This window comes from Chenopodium album, chromosome 23 (assembly GCF_948465745.1).
Source record: "Chenopodium album chromosome 23, dcCheAlbu1.1, whole genome shotgun sequence".
Taxonomy (NCBI): domain Eukaryota; kingdom Viridiplantae; phylum Streptophyta; class Magnoliopsida; order Caryophyllales; family Amaranthaceae; genus Chenopodium; species Chenopodium album.
Window position 1 is genome coordinate 28,900,893 of NC_137856.1, and position 15,667 is coordinate 28,916,559.

The following is a 15,667-nucleotide window of genomic DNA, read 5'->3' on the forward strand; positions in this document are numbered from 1 at the left end:
TTTTTAAAAACTTGGTTTGTGTTTTCAAAAAAAAAAAAACTTGGTTTGTGCTCTTGGTCGGTCCGCCCATGAATCATATGTAGCGTACTAATATTCGGAGTACCAATTTGCAAACACATAGGAAGAGAGAGAAAATGGGTGGTGTGCGAGCTTTAATTTTGGACGCTTCAATTCTTCTTGCCGATGACTGCGATGTTAATGGCGCTCCTACTCTTCGTGCTGGTGCAGAATTCCTCTTTCGCGCCCTCCATTTTTCCCAATTACGCAAGGTTGTCGTCTCTCTCATCATCTTCTTTATCAATTTTACATTGCAGTTGTGAATTGTGTTTTTGGATGTTTTGATTATCCTATACTGCTGATTACATTGATTTTAGCTGTTTGCTTGGTTAATCAATTGCATGCAATTGCATTTGATCATATGTGTTCAAATGCTGAGTTTCAATTTTAGTTGAAATCATTCTTTGTTGAAATTTATTTAGTCTGTTTGTTTGCTTGGGCCTTGGGGTTAATAGTCGCATGTACTATTTTAGGATGTACGAGAGTTGTTGATGCGTTCCGTGATGTAGTAATGGTTTATGATTAGATTTTCAATGTGCTTCACTGATTGATGCGTATAAATTATCCAACTGATTACATAAATGATAATTTTGTGAAATTGTCTCTTTTTTTATTTATGAAATGCGTTGGGATGCCATAAGTCACAGCTACTTTTAGACCACCGGAGTTTGAAACCGCTTAATTCAAGTGTTGCAAATAATTTGGAATGGATGAAGTATTACATGAATCAAGTGGACAAGAAGTATAGTGTGTTGTTCTAGATGATGCCTTACAAGGGGAAAACCGATTTGATGAATATAACTAAACATAACGTAACGGATTAAAAGAAAGGCTTTCTTTTCGATGAGTTATGTTAATTATGTAGGAGTGAAATGACGAGAATTTGAATAGAGTGGAGACACCCTTGAACTTTTATCTACTCCTGATTTTTCATTAGATTTATGTGCAGTTCATTATAATTGAATGACGTTCCTGAATTTGAAGTCCAGATTCTATACTTACAAAAGTTTCTTGTTTTAGGTTCTGTTCTTTCCTTTTGTGTTCATACTTTAAGCAGACCGTAAGATCTATTTTTCTTGCAGGGAATTCTTTTCAGAGAGGATCTTTCAATCGATAAGGTTTGTGCATGCTTTGAACTTATGTCTAGGATGACTATGTCTGTTTGAGTACTTATCAGGGCTTCAGAAACCTGACTCTTCTACCGTTAATCTGAAGAAATAATCAGAATAATTGTCGTGAACATATAATAAACTTGTGCAACTACTTTTATGTTAACTATCTGCACTGTTTTCTGGTTCACTAAATGAGTAAACAGGTGTTCATACAAGTGAAAATAATCACTATTCTTGTTAGTTGTTACTTTTTGGCTAAAAATTAGGTATACTCTTACACAATCAATGTTCTCATATTGATCTCATAATGAATGTACATTTGTATATATCTTTTCAAATTAAGGCACTGAGAAAATAGAGATGAGATTTAATTGATGGCTTGAAAAGTTGAATGTAAAATATGATCCTTTAAACTCTTGTCCTACAGTCCTACTATGGCGGTATGGCCTCTGCCAGTCTCCTCCTAACACTAATTATATTCTAAAGTATGATGTTTTTCTGTGTTTTGATTGCCCTGAAGAAGATTTAAAATGTAATTTGCAAAATGGGAATAGTTTAGAATTAGTTTCAGTCCTTGACAGTTATGCTATAGTACTGTTCACTCCTTACTTTTAAGCCTGAAGATACGATCCTTTTCAGCAGCTGTACGCATTTCTGCTTAACTAGATGGGTGTTTTTATGCTCATGTTTGACCATAGATTCTGCAATTCTCATTCATCTATGCATCTTTGTTTTTCTTTGTGGTGCAGGTCAATCTTTTAGAAAAGATGTCAGAAGTATATTCATTCGATTGTTTTAAAGTCAGTATTTCTGCCGTGGAAGTTCTTATGAATGATGTTGCTGTAGCTTGGGATGATATTGGAAAAGATCTTTTGTTTGTACTTTCCAGTAAGAAGGTGGATCATTGTCTTAAGCTATGCGAAAATGGGTTTTTGCTAAGTATACTCGGTGAGCATACTTTCCTTTACAGTTTACAGTGTATTATGTAATGGATATTTGTTGAAAACAATAGAGAGTTCTACCAGACAACAATTGGAGAATGTATGCAAACAAGCATAAATTTAAGCTGCTATTACACGTTTTGTGTTGTACCTCTTGTGAAAATAAGAAAATATAATGTAGTTTCTTAAATTTTGATAGGATTAATTATGATGAGATCATGAAATAGCAATCTCTAGAAAATAGGAGAAGAGCACACTTAGCCATTCTTCAACGTCTGGCCTAGATGCCCACTTGACGCATGTGGTTTCCCATGTGTCTCATTATATCCCACAATTAACATACATCAGTATCAGTTTTTTCTTCTGCCTCGTTTTGTGAAATAAGTTGGAATGGTTGGTAAAACTGAATTGCTCACTGTGCATGTTTAGGTTTCTTTTAGGTGGTCACAGTGTTATCATTTTTACCTGTAGATGTTGATACTGGAGAAGATACAATAAAGCATCCAAGTGCCCATTATATCAAGCAACTAGAAGAGCTTCCTTTGACTTTGTGCCAGTTGAACAAAAAGGTTTGGCATATATAATTGCTTGGACAAGTATTAGTTTTTCCTTTCCATATAAATATCATGTAGTGGTTTCGTAGGACATTGAAATCACTTGCTAAACCATATCCTGTGAATACCTTTGCTTGGGCTAGTATCAGTCTCCCTTTCCATGATAATGAATTATTTAGTGGTTCTATATGACATGGAAATGACTTGCTATACCATAATCCCTTGACTACCTTTGTTTGAAAAACATAGAAGTCTATAGAAAATTAAATTGCATGGACTCTTGTTCGTTTGGTATTTTCTTTTAAGTCTCAACGTTGGAAGCTTCAAAGGGTAATGAATAGATAAGGTGTTGGTTTCTAATCTATTGGGCTTTTGTATAACGACAAAGAGAACAGTGATGTCAATTTTTAGTGTTTGGTTTCTGGCATCTCTTATTGTTTTTTTCTTCACTCTTTCTTCATTTTGTGGGCAAGGGTAATTTTGGACATTAAATACTTGAATAGGTGATGTATGGAATAGGGAGTCCATATGAATGGAAGTCATTAGACGTGGTGCACTATAGTCTCTCATTCAATAGGAAAGTAATGGTTATGTTAGGACTCTGTTATGATTCAGTGTTGGTAGACATTTAGTAAATAAATCGTTTTATTTTTTTGTTTCTTGGTATCCCCTTCTTGGATTTTTTCTGTGTACCTACTTCTGATTTTCTGACTTGGCAATTGGCATTGAATATGATGCACAACTTTGCACACTTTGTAGTTTGTAATCTTTGTATACTCCTCTCCTTCATCGGCGCTTCTGCCAGTCCTCTTCTATCTTCATTTCTTCCTTTGAAGACCAGTTTATATGACATCACAATACTGTTAACTAAAGACGACTAAGGCTGCTAGAATTTGTTTTGGCCGTTTTGGGTTTTGTAATTCTGTATTCGGTCACCTGCATTTTCCAAAACCCGTGATCAGCATGCTGTTTGAAATTAATGATATGAAAAAAGAGGCATAATTCTGTTTTTTTTTTTTTTTTGGGGGGTGAGGGAAAGATGAAACATTATGCTGATTCATTTCTGAAAATATGTTGTGCACAGGTAGCTTCCAAAGAGGCTATAACAGTTGGCTACTGTATGAAGCCCTCCCGGCAAGCAGATTTTGCTAAGGTGAGCTGTACACTATCTGGAGATAGAGCAGTTGGTGCAACTTTATGACATTTGATAAGGTTTAGCTGGATTATGCTTTTAACTAATCTATATTATGATTTGTGTTGTTAATACATATACAGTAATTAATATTAAAGTGATTCAATAATATCCCAAACAACAAAATCAGAAAGAAAGAATTTGTTGTATGAGAATACTCACCAATGTGATTCAATGCAACGAATATTCCTATCTCAAGTATATATTTAATGCTCAATTGGAAAGATGCAACCTTTTCATTACCAATTATTCTCTTCTTAAAAAAAATAATATAAATAATAATATAAAAAAGAAAACCTCTACATTATACATGGAAAGCAACAATCCTAAATCCTAGCAACTATTTATTTTATTGATCTTCATAGAAAAAGTTCCGACTTTTAGTTAGAAATTTCTGATTGATCAAGATTCAATTTTCTTTGGGTTCATTTCAGTAACTACTATCACTAGTTCAGATGGTTTACTCACAGCTCTAGACAAAGATTAATATGGATAAGTTAATTGATAGCAGTGTATTAAAAAGCGCACCTAAGGCGCGCCTAGGCCCTGAGGCCCAAGGCAATAAGGCAATGAGGGGTATGCGCTTAATATGGTCTAGGCGAGGTGATTTTGGTTAGGCACACCTGAGGCGCAGGACGCGCAGCCGAGGCAAACTTCAGCCACTTTTTAATAACTGGCCGTACAGTGAGCCTCACCTCAAAGAGGTGCATTGAGGCGCGCCTTAGGCGCACCTAGGCGCTGCAGAACCCCTCTTGTTTCAATGCGCCTTGAGCTTTTTTTATACTTTGATTGATAGGAGGAGATAAAGAAATGATTAATGGCATTGGAAATATACAGTTACACTAGGGATCATCTCAACCCTAGTCGATGGATCTTCTGGTGTATCTTAAAAGGAGTAATATTATTGAAATTGAATAGACTTGAAGAAGGAAAGAGAAATACTCATTCTTGATTGTAGATTTTGAATTGCTTTATGCCATGTTAAATGCTAACAATTCTCATGGTTCTCTATGGTGCTCTAATATTTTGTTCTAATGTTAGTGATAAGTCATTAGTCAAAAAATACTGTGTAGTCACATTTTAACATGTAACCAATCACAAAGCAAAGAGTTAAGGGCTTAGGGTAATTTTACTACATTGATTTTATTGGACACATCGATGATGTAAAGCAGGGTTGTTCACTATTTTCCAACATTGATTTTGATTATGTACACCTTACTTCTTCGGCTGCACCACTGTTCATTTTTATTAATTAAAAGTTTACTTGCTTAGAAAGAAGTATATTGCAGGTGATTAGTAATCAGCCAATATACAAATAATACGATGCATAGACTGAAACATATCTCCAATATCTGATTTTCAGCTAGTCCACTTTTTAGAGGGCCACTCTTAGTAGGATCATATCGGTGGATACAGCAGATACAAGCCTGATAAGGCGATACAACCAATGCTAAAAATCATACCACATCAACTGTAACTCTTTTGCACCACTGTGATGAAGCATGCTTCCATGAGAGGCAATTGCTGCGTCAACCATAATTGCAACTGCAATTCAAACTTGATCCATACAAGATACTTGGCTGAAAGCAGATGCTCCTTGTTATTAGTCTAGTGTCTGTAAAATTACGAGTGATATTTTAGTATTCCCTTTGGATTACAGTATGATATTTTGTTCTTCATGCGCTCTCTGCTGTCATTGCTTGTATTTGCAACTTCAATGAGCAGTGCTTAAGACCTTACTTGGGATTGACTTATGGATTTAGAATCACTTTTCTTTTGGTAAAATTTAAATACGTAGGCTATTGGTTTTCATTAAATTGTTAGAGAGTAGGAACCGCTAGCTGTAACTTAATAGTCTTACCAGGTGCTTATAACACTTTTTTTTCACCTTTAATTTGTGATATCGTATTCATATCTGCAAACACAAAGGGAAGGGACGGAATCAATGGAATCCTCATTTTATTAATAATCATAGCTTGTAAGACATTGCTAAAATTTTCCTTGCTCTTCTTGACCCCTGAGCTTTAGCATAATATCTTACAAGTGTGTCCTTTGGAAAGAAGTGGTATAAGATGTTTATCTGGTGCTGTAATTTTAGTTTCATCTTCAATTTTTTGCAGCACAATGAAATCTAATTTTCAGGATGACCTAATCAACTTTTTATTAGTATATTGATGGCTGCCTGTATTTCATAGAAACTTGTGTGCACATGACATGGAGAATTTGATATTGTGGGGGTTAGCATAGGTTCTATCTGGTGATGCTGTGACTGTTGTGATTGACATGCTGTGTTTTCTGCTCGTATCTTTTCTGCAGATTATTTTCTCCTCCCATACTAAGTGAAGCATGTATGTTGCATTTGGCAGAGAGGTGCATTTCCACTGTATTCAGTCCAGCAGGATTTGATGTTTCTGCCCCTCAGTTACGATGTTTCCATACCATTGCAGCTGCAAGAAATTGATGTAATACTTCATAAAGCAACTGACGAAATTTTATCTGTTGAGCTGAACTTGTCACTTGCCCCAAAAATTACCTACACAAATGGTATGGAAGAATTGAGAAGGTACTTTTGTTTTCTTTGAAGATGATATGACTTTTATCCCTAATCTGACTTGGGCCTTTTTAATGTTTACTTTTTTTGGTCCTCCAACACTCCTCATCTTTTTAATGCTAATTAGCCCCTTTCACGCATTAATTTTCTTAATATATTACATGGCCAATTTCTCTAAGAATGTCTAGGTCAGTTTTCACAAAATGGGATGTGAACTTTTTAAGCTGATTTTTGTCACAACTCACAATAATCGGAGATGAGTTCCGGTTATGTAAAGCTTTCTTTTTGTTTGATATCCCACATTTTCACCTGGCCTCTAAGCTTACCCATTAATTTTGCTATATATTTCTCGCTGGATGTTTGCTTTTCTGAATAACTTGATGTTGGCTTTGTCTATTTGCGATGTTATTATGGTGAAGGAAGTGATATGTGTTTGGTCATTGTGCCTGGTTTACGATTTGGTAGTAGCAAAGAAACCATAGGTGAAGAAACAAATCGAAATACAAGTTGAAGGCGCGAAGTGGGAAAATACTGTTTGATATATAAGCATAAAGCAGTATGAAGTTGTGAACGTGAAGGGGAAATAGATTGAGTAGATAAAAATCTGAAAACTATCTCTTTTTTTCGCTTTGAACCTAGATATTGCCTTGAGAGCTTTTGGTGGTCTAGATTCGCTTAATGAGCTCGTGTAATGCATTCTAATGAGCCTTTTCAATACTTGTTACTCTTGATTGCTGGGGGCCCTGGGGTCAATGAACAACTTTCTACTTAAAAGAGAAATGATGTTGGCTGATACACTCTCTGTCCCATATAATTAAATTGATAAATTTTCTTTTTTGGCTGCATCAAGAGATGTTATAATTGTTTTATATGCACATTAGTGAATTGATATTATGGCAGTTTTTGGTCACATCAAAGTGCTACCAACTTTAAAAACTCTATAAATGGCAGGACTACTTTGTTCTAAAACTTTTATTGAAGTGAAAAAGATGTGCAAAAAGAGTACCTTTTGGGCCCTTGACTTCAACTGTAGTGCAGTTGATGTAGTTCTCTAGCATGTTGACACACAGGACCTTGCCGGATCATCCTCACTGTTGTGTTATTGATCCGTTCAATAATATTTATCCTGTTTTGGATCGGCTCAAGATCCAATATCTTCTACTCGGGTTGGAGGATCTGAACAAGGAAGGCTTCTCAAAGATTAGGGGGGCCCATTTTCTCAAGGTATTATGTTGTGTTTATCTCCTGTTCTCTGAATGATCATGTTGAATTAGATAGACAACAATATGAGTTAGATATAGCATTCAATTAATTAAGGGAGTGAACATCATTTTCTCAAGATACAGCATTATGTGCACCTCCGGTGCTCCAAATCCGGTGCTCCAAATTATTAAGCTGAATTATATAGTCACGCTGTCTGTTTTATGCTCAATCAATTGAGAATGGTACATATGATTCTATCTTATGTGAATCCATTATTATGACACACCAACTTTTCCTTGTAAAATCTTCTACTAAGTAAAAGTTTGAGAAAGTGCTTTCAATTTTGTGGAATGAAAAGTGTAATTTAATGCATGTATTGGTTTGATTTGAAGCATTTAGAGTCTTAGTGTGCGATCAACTTTTTCCTATAGTAAATAATTATCAAAATTATCTGTCATTGTGTCAGAGTCAGCCTTTGGAGCCTGGATACTCCTATATTCAAACATACTAACTGAATTAAATTAGTAGGCATTATGAGAGCTTTAAAGTTATTCCCATTCAGTCTAACAAGACACTGAACCACTTCAATTACGTGAAACACAACTTACCAATTTCCTCAAACCCACTCCATCAGGATAACTTTAACGAAAGCACCCCTTGCTGATTATTGAAGTGTACTTCTAGGCACTCTAGCTGTCTTCTTCAGTTCGTCTAAGACCTCTTTTAGAAATACCATAGCTATCGCTAATCACATTTCAAAGAGAGCCAATTTGCCTCTGCAGTAGAACATCCCACAACTTCATTTGTCCTGTGTCTAAATTGCACCATCCCCTCCATACTTTTCTCCTTAATTACTGCATCAGTATTCCACAGCTTTTGCATGTGAACAATAAATCATTTCCAGTTGCTGGGAATTTAGTTGTGCTATATTTTAAAATAATAATTACTGACTTGGGTACAAGTCTTGTGGGGTGTTCTTTAGCATGTATTCAGTCACAACTCCCTAATTTCCTCACTTGAGTTTTATTTATTTTTTATTTGATTTCATACATTTTTAATGTGCAGCTCTTCTCTTAACTGGAATCACAAACATCAATTTTCTGTTCTACAGTTCCTTTTTTATTTTCTCTCTTCTTTTGGCTGGAACTTGCTGTTCTGTTTTTCTATCATATATGGTTCTTTTAGTTTGTGAACAATGATGTGCCCATGATCGTAGAAGCTCAAATGATTTTTACATGTCTTCGCTTTTCAACGCCTTGGTTCTAAATTGATTCCTCAGCTATAGCAATTATTTAACCCAAAATAATCAGATTTGAGATTTGTATACCTATACCCCGCTTTCGACTTCAAAATTTTTCATATTATCTTCAGTTTTTTCTTTTCCTCCCTTTCTAATTAAAAATCATCCTAATATTTTTTTTTGTTCTTGGCGGTTATGATATAAAAGCCTTCTCATATAGATTTATTTGATTTTAAGTACATGCATGTAACTTACAGAATATAGTCAACTGACTTTTCTTGTTCGGGTTTGTCTAGAAAACTAAGATGTGGATTGAATATGCAGGTTGACAGTTATAATGATCCAGGTTTGACAGATAAGCTATTGGAGGCTAAGGTATCCCTTCCAAGCATAGTGAAATCTCAAGTTGCGTGTGGCGTATCAAGTGCTCACAGTATGGTAATAAGCTAGTTATCATCCTTTTATTCATTATATAATTAATTCAACACATATGCACATGCACATAGGGATACTTAAATTTGTAACCCTAAAATTTCAGACAGTTGCTTATAGCTCTAACATTTAGTGCACTCGTGCTTTCGCAGACATTGAGTTTTAAATAATTCAACACACAGCTTGTAGACGTGGTTTCACTGACATTTAGTTTGAGTAATTTTTTTCCCGTGCAATAAATTATTTAAATTTTGCCATGTTATTATGGTGGAAGCGATAGTTTAAGCAGGTAAATCAAGGAGAAAAAATTTCTTCTAGAAACTGATTCATGCTTCTTTCATTTGTTTTCCCTCTATACTTGAATCAAGACTAGTTTTGACCCGAATATATTGAAAAGCTCATCACATACTATATACATACAATATATGTGTTTCACGATGCTTATACTGAAGCTTTAAACCGTATTTGAACATAAGAGAGCATGCAAATTCCACTGGCAATCTGGCTTTAATTTGTAATGCTCACTGGAAGTTCATTGTTGTTCTGACTCCTATTTCTTCAATATAAAGGAGAGCTACAACTTTTCTGATCTTTATACAAATTTCACAGGCAATTGTCTTTAGCTTAGAAGATTATAAGGAACTCCTGGTGCCACTACCAGCTGTAATTCAGGTGAGAAAATATACAACTCTTTAATTTTATTTTCCTAGCATGCCCCATTTTGTCTTTGAGAGGAAGTATGAGGGATGTGGAGGCTAGGGAGAACAAAAATAATTGTAAAGTTTCTTAATAAAGGAGTATGCCTTATTGAATATCACTGATAATACTTTGAGATGGCTAGGGTTTAATAATACTCAAATACAAGTGGCATATGGCAATGGCAATGAGTCTTTGCATGAGGTTGTAAGAGAGGCTGTTAGGAGGGCACGTTGAGTGATGTGGCTTTTGTTGAGCGCGCATTGTTGCAATGTTGCTGTGGCTATAAGTTATGCAATTTTAGGTCTTGCAAAAGATTTTCCCATTAATGTAGCCGCTATAAATAATATTTTAAAGGAAAAATTGTCAAAAATAATACAACCTTTGAGCGGTCCGCCAAAAACAAGTTAACCTTTAGATTATTTTTGAATAATACAACCTTTTGAGGGTATCCGCTTTAAACGAGTCGTTTCACCCACAACCTTAAGAACCGGTTAATTAACTCTTAATTAAAAGTTTCATTACAAATAAAAACTTTAATTATGGTAATTAATAATACAAATAATTAGAATCTTTAAAAAAAAAAAAAACCACCTCCACCACCACAGCCACCCCCTTCCCATTCCCCGGTGAGCTGCCAGCCCAGAACTCCAGCGCCGGCCCCTCCCCCGGCGCCTGCGACGACCCCTTCTCCATCCCGCACGTCGCTGTCCTTTTATCTCTCTTCTCTCTTTCCCTTCAAAACCACCAGTCCACCATCATCGGAACCCTCTCTCCCCCACAAAACCACCTAAAACCCATCCCCCACCCTCGAAAAACTCAAACCGAACCTCCCTAGGGTTTCGCTCAAGCTTTTTCAGGGGTGGGGGATGGGTTTTAGATTTTTTTTGAGGGAAGGAAGGTTTCGGTGATGGTTGTTTTGTGGGGAATAGAGAAGGGAGCGAGGTGCGAGATAGGGGGTTGGAGCCGGCGCCGGGGGAGGGGGGATTTGGGTTCGGCCGGCGCCGGTTGCTGGGTGGGCAGTTAGCCGGGGAAGGGGATGGCTGGTGGAGGAGGTGCCTGGTGGAGGAGGAGGTCGGTGATTTTTTTTTTAAAAAAATAAATAAATTAATAATTAATAATCTTTATCTTAAATTAAAAACATTAAATAAATATTTAAAAATCAATTTAAATTATCAAACCAATAAGATTATGACATGTGTCTCATTTAACCAGTTAATTAGGTCACTAACCGGTCATAACTTGTTTAAAGCGAATACCCTTAAAAGGTTGTATTATTCAGAAATAATCGAAAGGTTGACTTGTTTTTGGCGGACCGCTCAAAGGTTGTATTATTTTTGACAATTTTTCCTATTTTAAATTGAAGAGGTTTGAGGGTCTTGGCTCAGTGTGTTGGAGATGGTCTTCCTGACAATTGTATTAGTTAGTTGATGTTTCTTCCAGTGAGGAAAATAAGGGGCTTGATGAAAAAGGTGATCCACAGGTGCCTTTCAATGGGTAAGAGCTTATTGAAGAGTTTGCGGATGACCTTTCGGTCTTAGAAGGTGCACTATTTATCTTGTTTGGAGCTCTCATGTATGCTGAACTCTTGCAAGTATGGACCAAGAACAGTAGGAAACCCCTATGTAGCCAGCCCTCAGTAGCTGGAGACTTCTCAACTTTCATTAGTTTCCCTTGCCTTTCACTCTTCCCTTTTCTCCCTTTATGGAGCTTACTTTCATTGCTTCCTTATACTCCCAACTATCCTTCTTGCCTTTGCCGCTTGTTCCTTCTATATATATATGTATAGAATAACACATTAGGAAACATCTATTATCTGATACCATTGCAGCAGCAGGAATAATCTAATTCAGAACACTTGCCCATTTTGTCTTCAATGATTATTATCAAATGGTCTCTGTTGCTGATTATCTGTTTGGCTCATGTCATGGGATGTGACGAAGTTTTATACTGGCTGTCACTGGCCTACCGTAACCCTCCTCCTTTATCCAGGCTTGGGACTGGCAGCGGGAAACCCACGGGAATGACTATTCGTCTGAAAGAGAAGGCGAAGAAAAAAGTTAGACAAGAAGAACCAAGGATAAGATGGTGGACCCTAAGGGATGCAAAAGCTAAGGTTTTTACAGAAAAGGTAATTGAAGAAGCGGATTGGGATGGAGAGGTGGATCCGGACATGACTTGGGTACGAATGAAGAACTGTTTCCTAAGAGTGGCCAAAGAGGTCTTAGGGGAAGTAAGGGGAAGAACTTCGGTACAGAGAGATACTTCGTGGTGGAATGAAGAGGTGAAAGCAGTAATTAAGCAAAAAAGGGAATGCTATCAAGCCTTAGGAAAATGTAGGAGTGATGAAACCTTTGCAGCGTATAAGGAGGCTAAGAGTAAGGCAAAGGCAGCTGTTCGCCAAGCAAAAGAAAAGGCATATCAGGAGGTTTATGAAAAGCTTGATTCCAAGGAGGGAGAAAGGATCATTTATAAGATGGCAAAGAGAAGACAAGAGGCAAGGAAGGATATTGGCATGGTGAAGTGTGTCAAAGATAAGAACCAAATGGTCCTAGTGCAAGAGGAGGGCATCAAGGACAGGTGGAAGGGGTACTTCGATGAATTATTTAATGGAAGTAATGGAGTTGTGATAGGAGATACCTCTATGAGTGATGAAGAAATCAACATGGAGTATGTGCGAAGGATTAGGAGAGTAGAGGTGGAGATTGCACTGAGGAAGATGAAACCTAAGAAGGCGGTTGGCCCTGATGGGGTACCGATAGAGGTGTGGAGGTGTTTGGGTAAGATTGGTATTGATTGGTTAACAAACCTTTTCAACAAGATATGGACGGCTACAAGGATCCCACAAGATTGGAGGAAGAGCACCTTGGTCCCGGTTTATAAAAACAAAGGAGACGCTCAAGATTGTTCTAACTATCGAGGAATTAAGCTTATGAGCCATACTATGAAGTTGTGGGAAAGGGTGATTGAACAAAGGTTGAGGGCATGCACAAGCATTTCAGATAACCAATTTGGTTTTATGCCTGGGAGATCTACTATGGAGGCAATCCATTTGATAAGACAAATGATGGAGTTTTATAGGGTAAAGAAGAAAGATCTTCATATGGTCTTTATTGATTTAGAGAAGGCATATGACAAGGTGCCAAGAGAGATACTTTGGTGGGCAATGTTGAAGAAAGGTATCCCACGAAGGTATGTAGACCTAGTTAAGGATATGTATCGGGATGTGTCAACAAATGTGAGGACATGCGGAGGGTTGACAAAAGATTTCCCTATTACAATCGGATTGCATCAAGGGTCTGCATTAAGCCCTTTTCTTTTTGCAACGGTTCTAGATGAATTAACTAGACCAATTCAAGATGAGGTTCCATGGTGTATGCTGTTCGCAGATGATATCGTTTTGGTGGATGAGACTAAGGATGGGGTTAATGCCAAGTTGGAGCAATGGAGGCAAAGGTTGGAATCTAGAGGGTTTAAGCTAAGTCGGAGTAAGACTGAATATTTGGTATGTCGTTTTGGCACTCAGAGGGGGACAAGCAATGAAGTGGTGAGTTTGGATGGAAAGGATTTGACCATGAGTGAATGTTTTAAGTACCTAGGGTCGATCATCCAGAAGAATGGTGACATTGATCAAGACGTGACCCACAGGATTAAGTCAGGGTGGCTTAAATGGAGAGCGGCCACGGGAGTGTTATGCGACCGCAGCATTCCCTTAAAGTTGAAGGGAAAATTCTACAGGACTGCCATAAGACCAGTGTTGCTCTATGGTACAGAATGTTGGGCTTCTAAGAAAGAGCATATTAAAAAGATGGAGGTTACGGAAATGCGCATGTTAAGGTGGATGTGTGGAAACACTTTAAGAGATAGAATCAGAAATGAGGTTATTCGCAAGAAAGTAGGTGTGGCGGGCATTGTAGATAAATTAAGGGAAAATCGTCTGCGTTGGTTTGGACATGTAAGACGGAGACCCGAGGGTGCACCGGTGCGAAGAGTGGAAGAGTGGGACCATGGAGGGATTAAACGAGGAAGAGGGAGACCAAAGATGACTTGGTTGGAAGGAGTGAGGAAGGATATGAAGTGCATGGATTTACGTGAGGATGAAGTTTTGGATCGTAAGGGATGGAGGAGAAAGATTTATGTTGATGACTACACGGAATAATCAAATTTGGTTCATGTTAGCCGACCCCACTTTTGGGATTAAGGCTTTGATTGATTGATTGATTGATTGATTGGTCTCTGTTGCTGATTCAACTTTGTGGATGAGCGATGTTTAATCAGTGGCTGGTGTGTCTGGATACAACTGAGCTGAGGCATTACTCGACAATAATGGGTTTTAGATTGTCCAGATTCCTAAATTTTTTTGGAGTTTTGGCGTGCGAAGGATTGATAATGGGTTCTGTTAAGAACAGTTTATTCTATTTATAAGTGACAAGGAGGATCAAAGCTTTGTTGATATATATGTATATTTTTTGCTCATGGACTTTACAAGGGGATTCCCTTTTATAATCTTATAAAATGTAATGAAGTCTGCTTTGGCGAGAACTTTGCTATCTGCTTTTTTTTTTTTCATAATCATATTTCTTTTATGGTACTTACTACGGAGTAGTATTTTTCTTTTATCTTTAAGTATGAGGCTCTGAATTATGCAGGAATATGTAGATCATTCATCCACACTATTCAAATTTTATGTCCTAAGGGAGAAAGTTTTCCATGCAGTCAAAAAGTCTACACCTAACGGAGATGTGTTGATGAAATTGTCCCAAGCAAATCAGTTAAAGCCTCTAGTGTTTGACAGGTAGTCAACCGTTAGTTCTTTCCATGATGCTTTCCAATCAATGAAGTTGCATGTGAAAAGCTGATTTCCTGCAAGGCTGCAACTAACCGAGTGAATTTCTTTCACAGCTTGAAGTCCCTCCCCGCTGCCGAAAAAAATCAGTTTGGAGATGAAGCTGTTGACCTTGAGCTTGTAAAAAATGCTGCAAATTGGCTTAGGGGAAAGCTTGATCTTACCATCTTTGGCTTTGATGTAGTTGTAAGTACTCAGAATCTATGGCTTTATGCTTTCCTTATGTACCCTAGCTACTAGAGGCTTGAGCCAAATTTACTTTGCGATTTCAGCTTCATAATTGATTATTGATCATAAACATAATTCTTGCTGTTAACAGATACAAGAAGGTACTGGAGACCATGTGATAGTGGATGTAAACTACTTGCCATCATTTAAGGAGGTACCGGATGATGTAGCAATTCCTGCATTTTGGGAAGCTATTAAAAACAAGTTTCGGGAGAGACAACAGACGATTAGCAAACCTTAGAAAGTTGATACCAAAGAAACATGAATCTTAAAATGTTTTAGTCCTGCATTTGGTCTACCGGAGATCTCCAAATAAATGGTAGACTGCTCTTTTTTTTTTTTTTTTTCGAAACAGGTAGACTGCTGTTAAGTGAACAAATCTGTAATATTTGTCTTGTGCTTTACCTTTAGTTGTACCTTGGGTGGGATATTGGATGTTAGTGAATTTGTTGAGAAAATTTGTTTCTATAATGGGTGATTTCATGTTTGGTTTATCTTGATTGCGTCTCCTGCGCCATAGTTTGTTGATTTGAACGTTGACGAGATTGGGATGCCCTGGTTATTTGCAAATCCCATAGCTTTGCACGAAGAAGTTTTGAATTAAGATGGTTTTGT

The 15,667-nt window shown here is 37.2% G+C and overlaps 1 protein-coding gene across 2 annotated transcripts; it reads left to right on the forward strand.

Moving 5' to 3' along the window:
* Nucleotides 1-55: 55 nt before the first annotated feature.
* Nucleotides 56-15,539, forward strand: LOC145608525 (inositol 1,3,4-trisphosphate 5/6-kinase 4-like). 2 transcript variants are annotated; one of them, XM_081664140.1, is made up of 12 exons: nt 56-269; nt 1,140-1,175; nt 1,919-2,117; nt 2,582-2,679; nt 3,749-3,817; nt 6,223-6,419; nt 7,478-7,631; nt 9,175-9,288; nt 9,892-9,954; nt 14,628-14,773; nt 14,881-15,010; nt 15,144-15,539. In XM_081664140.1, the coding sequence occupies exons 1-12, from the start codon at nt 135-137 to the stop codon at nt 15,291-15,293; spliced, it is 1,491 nt and encodes a 496-aa protein (XP_081520266.1). In that variant the 5' UTR covers nt 56-134; the 3' UTR covers nt 15,294-15,539. The 2 variants fall into 2 exon arrangements, with proteins under 2 accessions (XP_081520266.1, XP_081520267.1); XM_081664141.1 differs by lacking the exon at nt 1,140-1,175.
* The last annotated feature ends 128 nt before the right edge of the window (nt 15,540-15,667 follow it).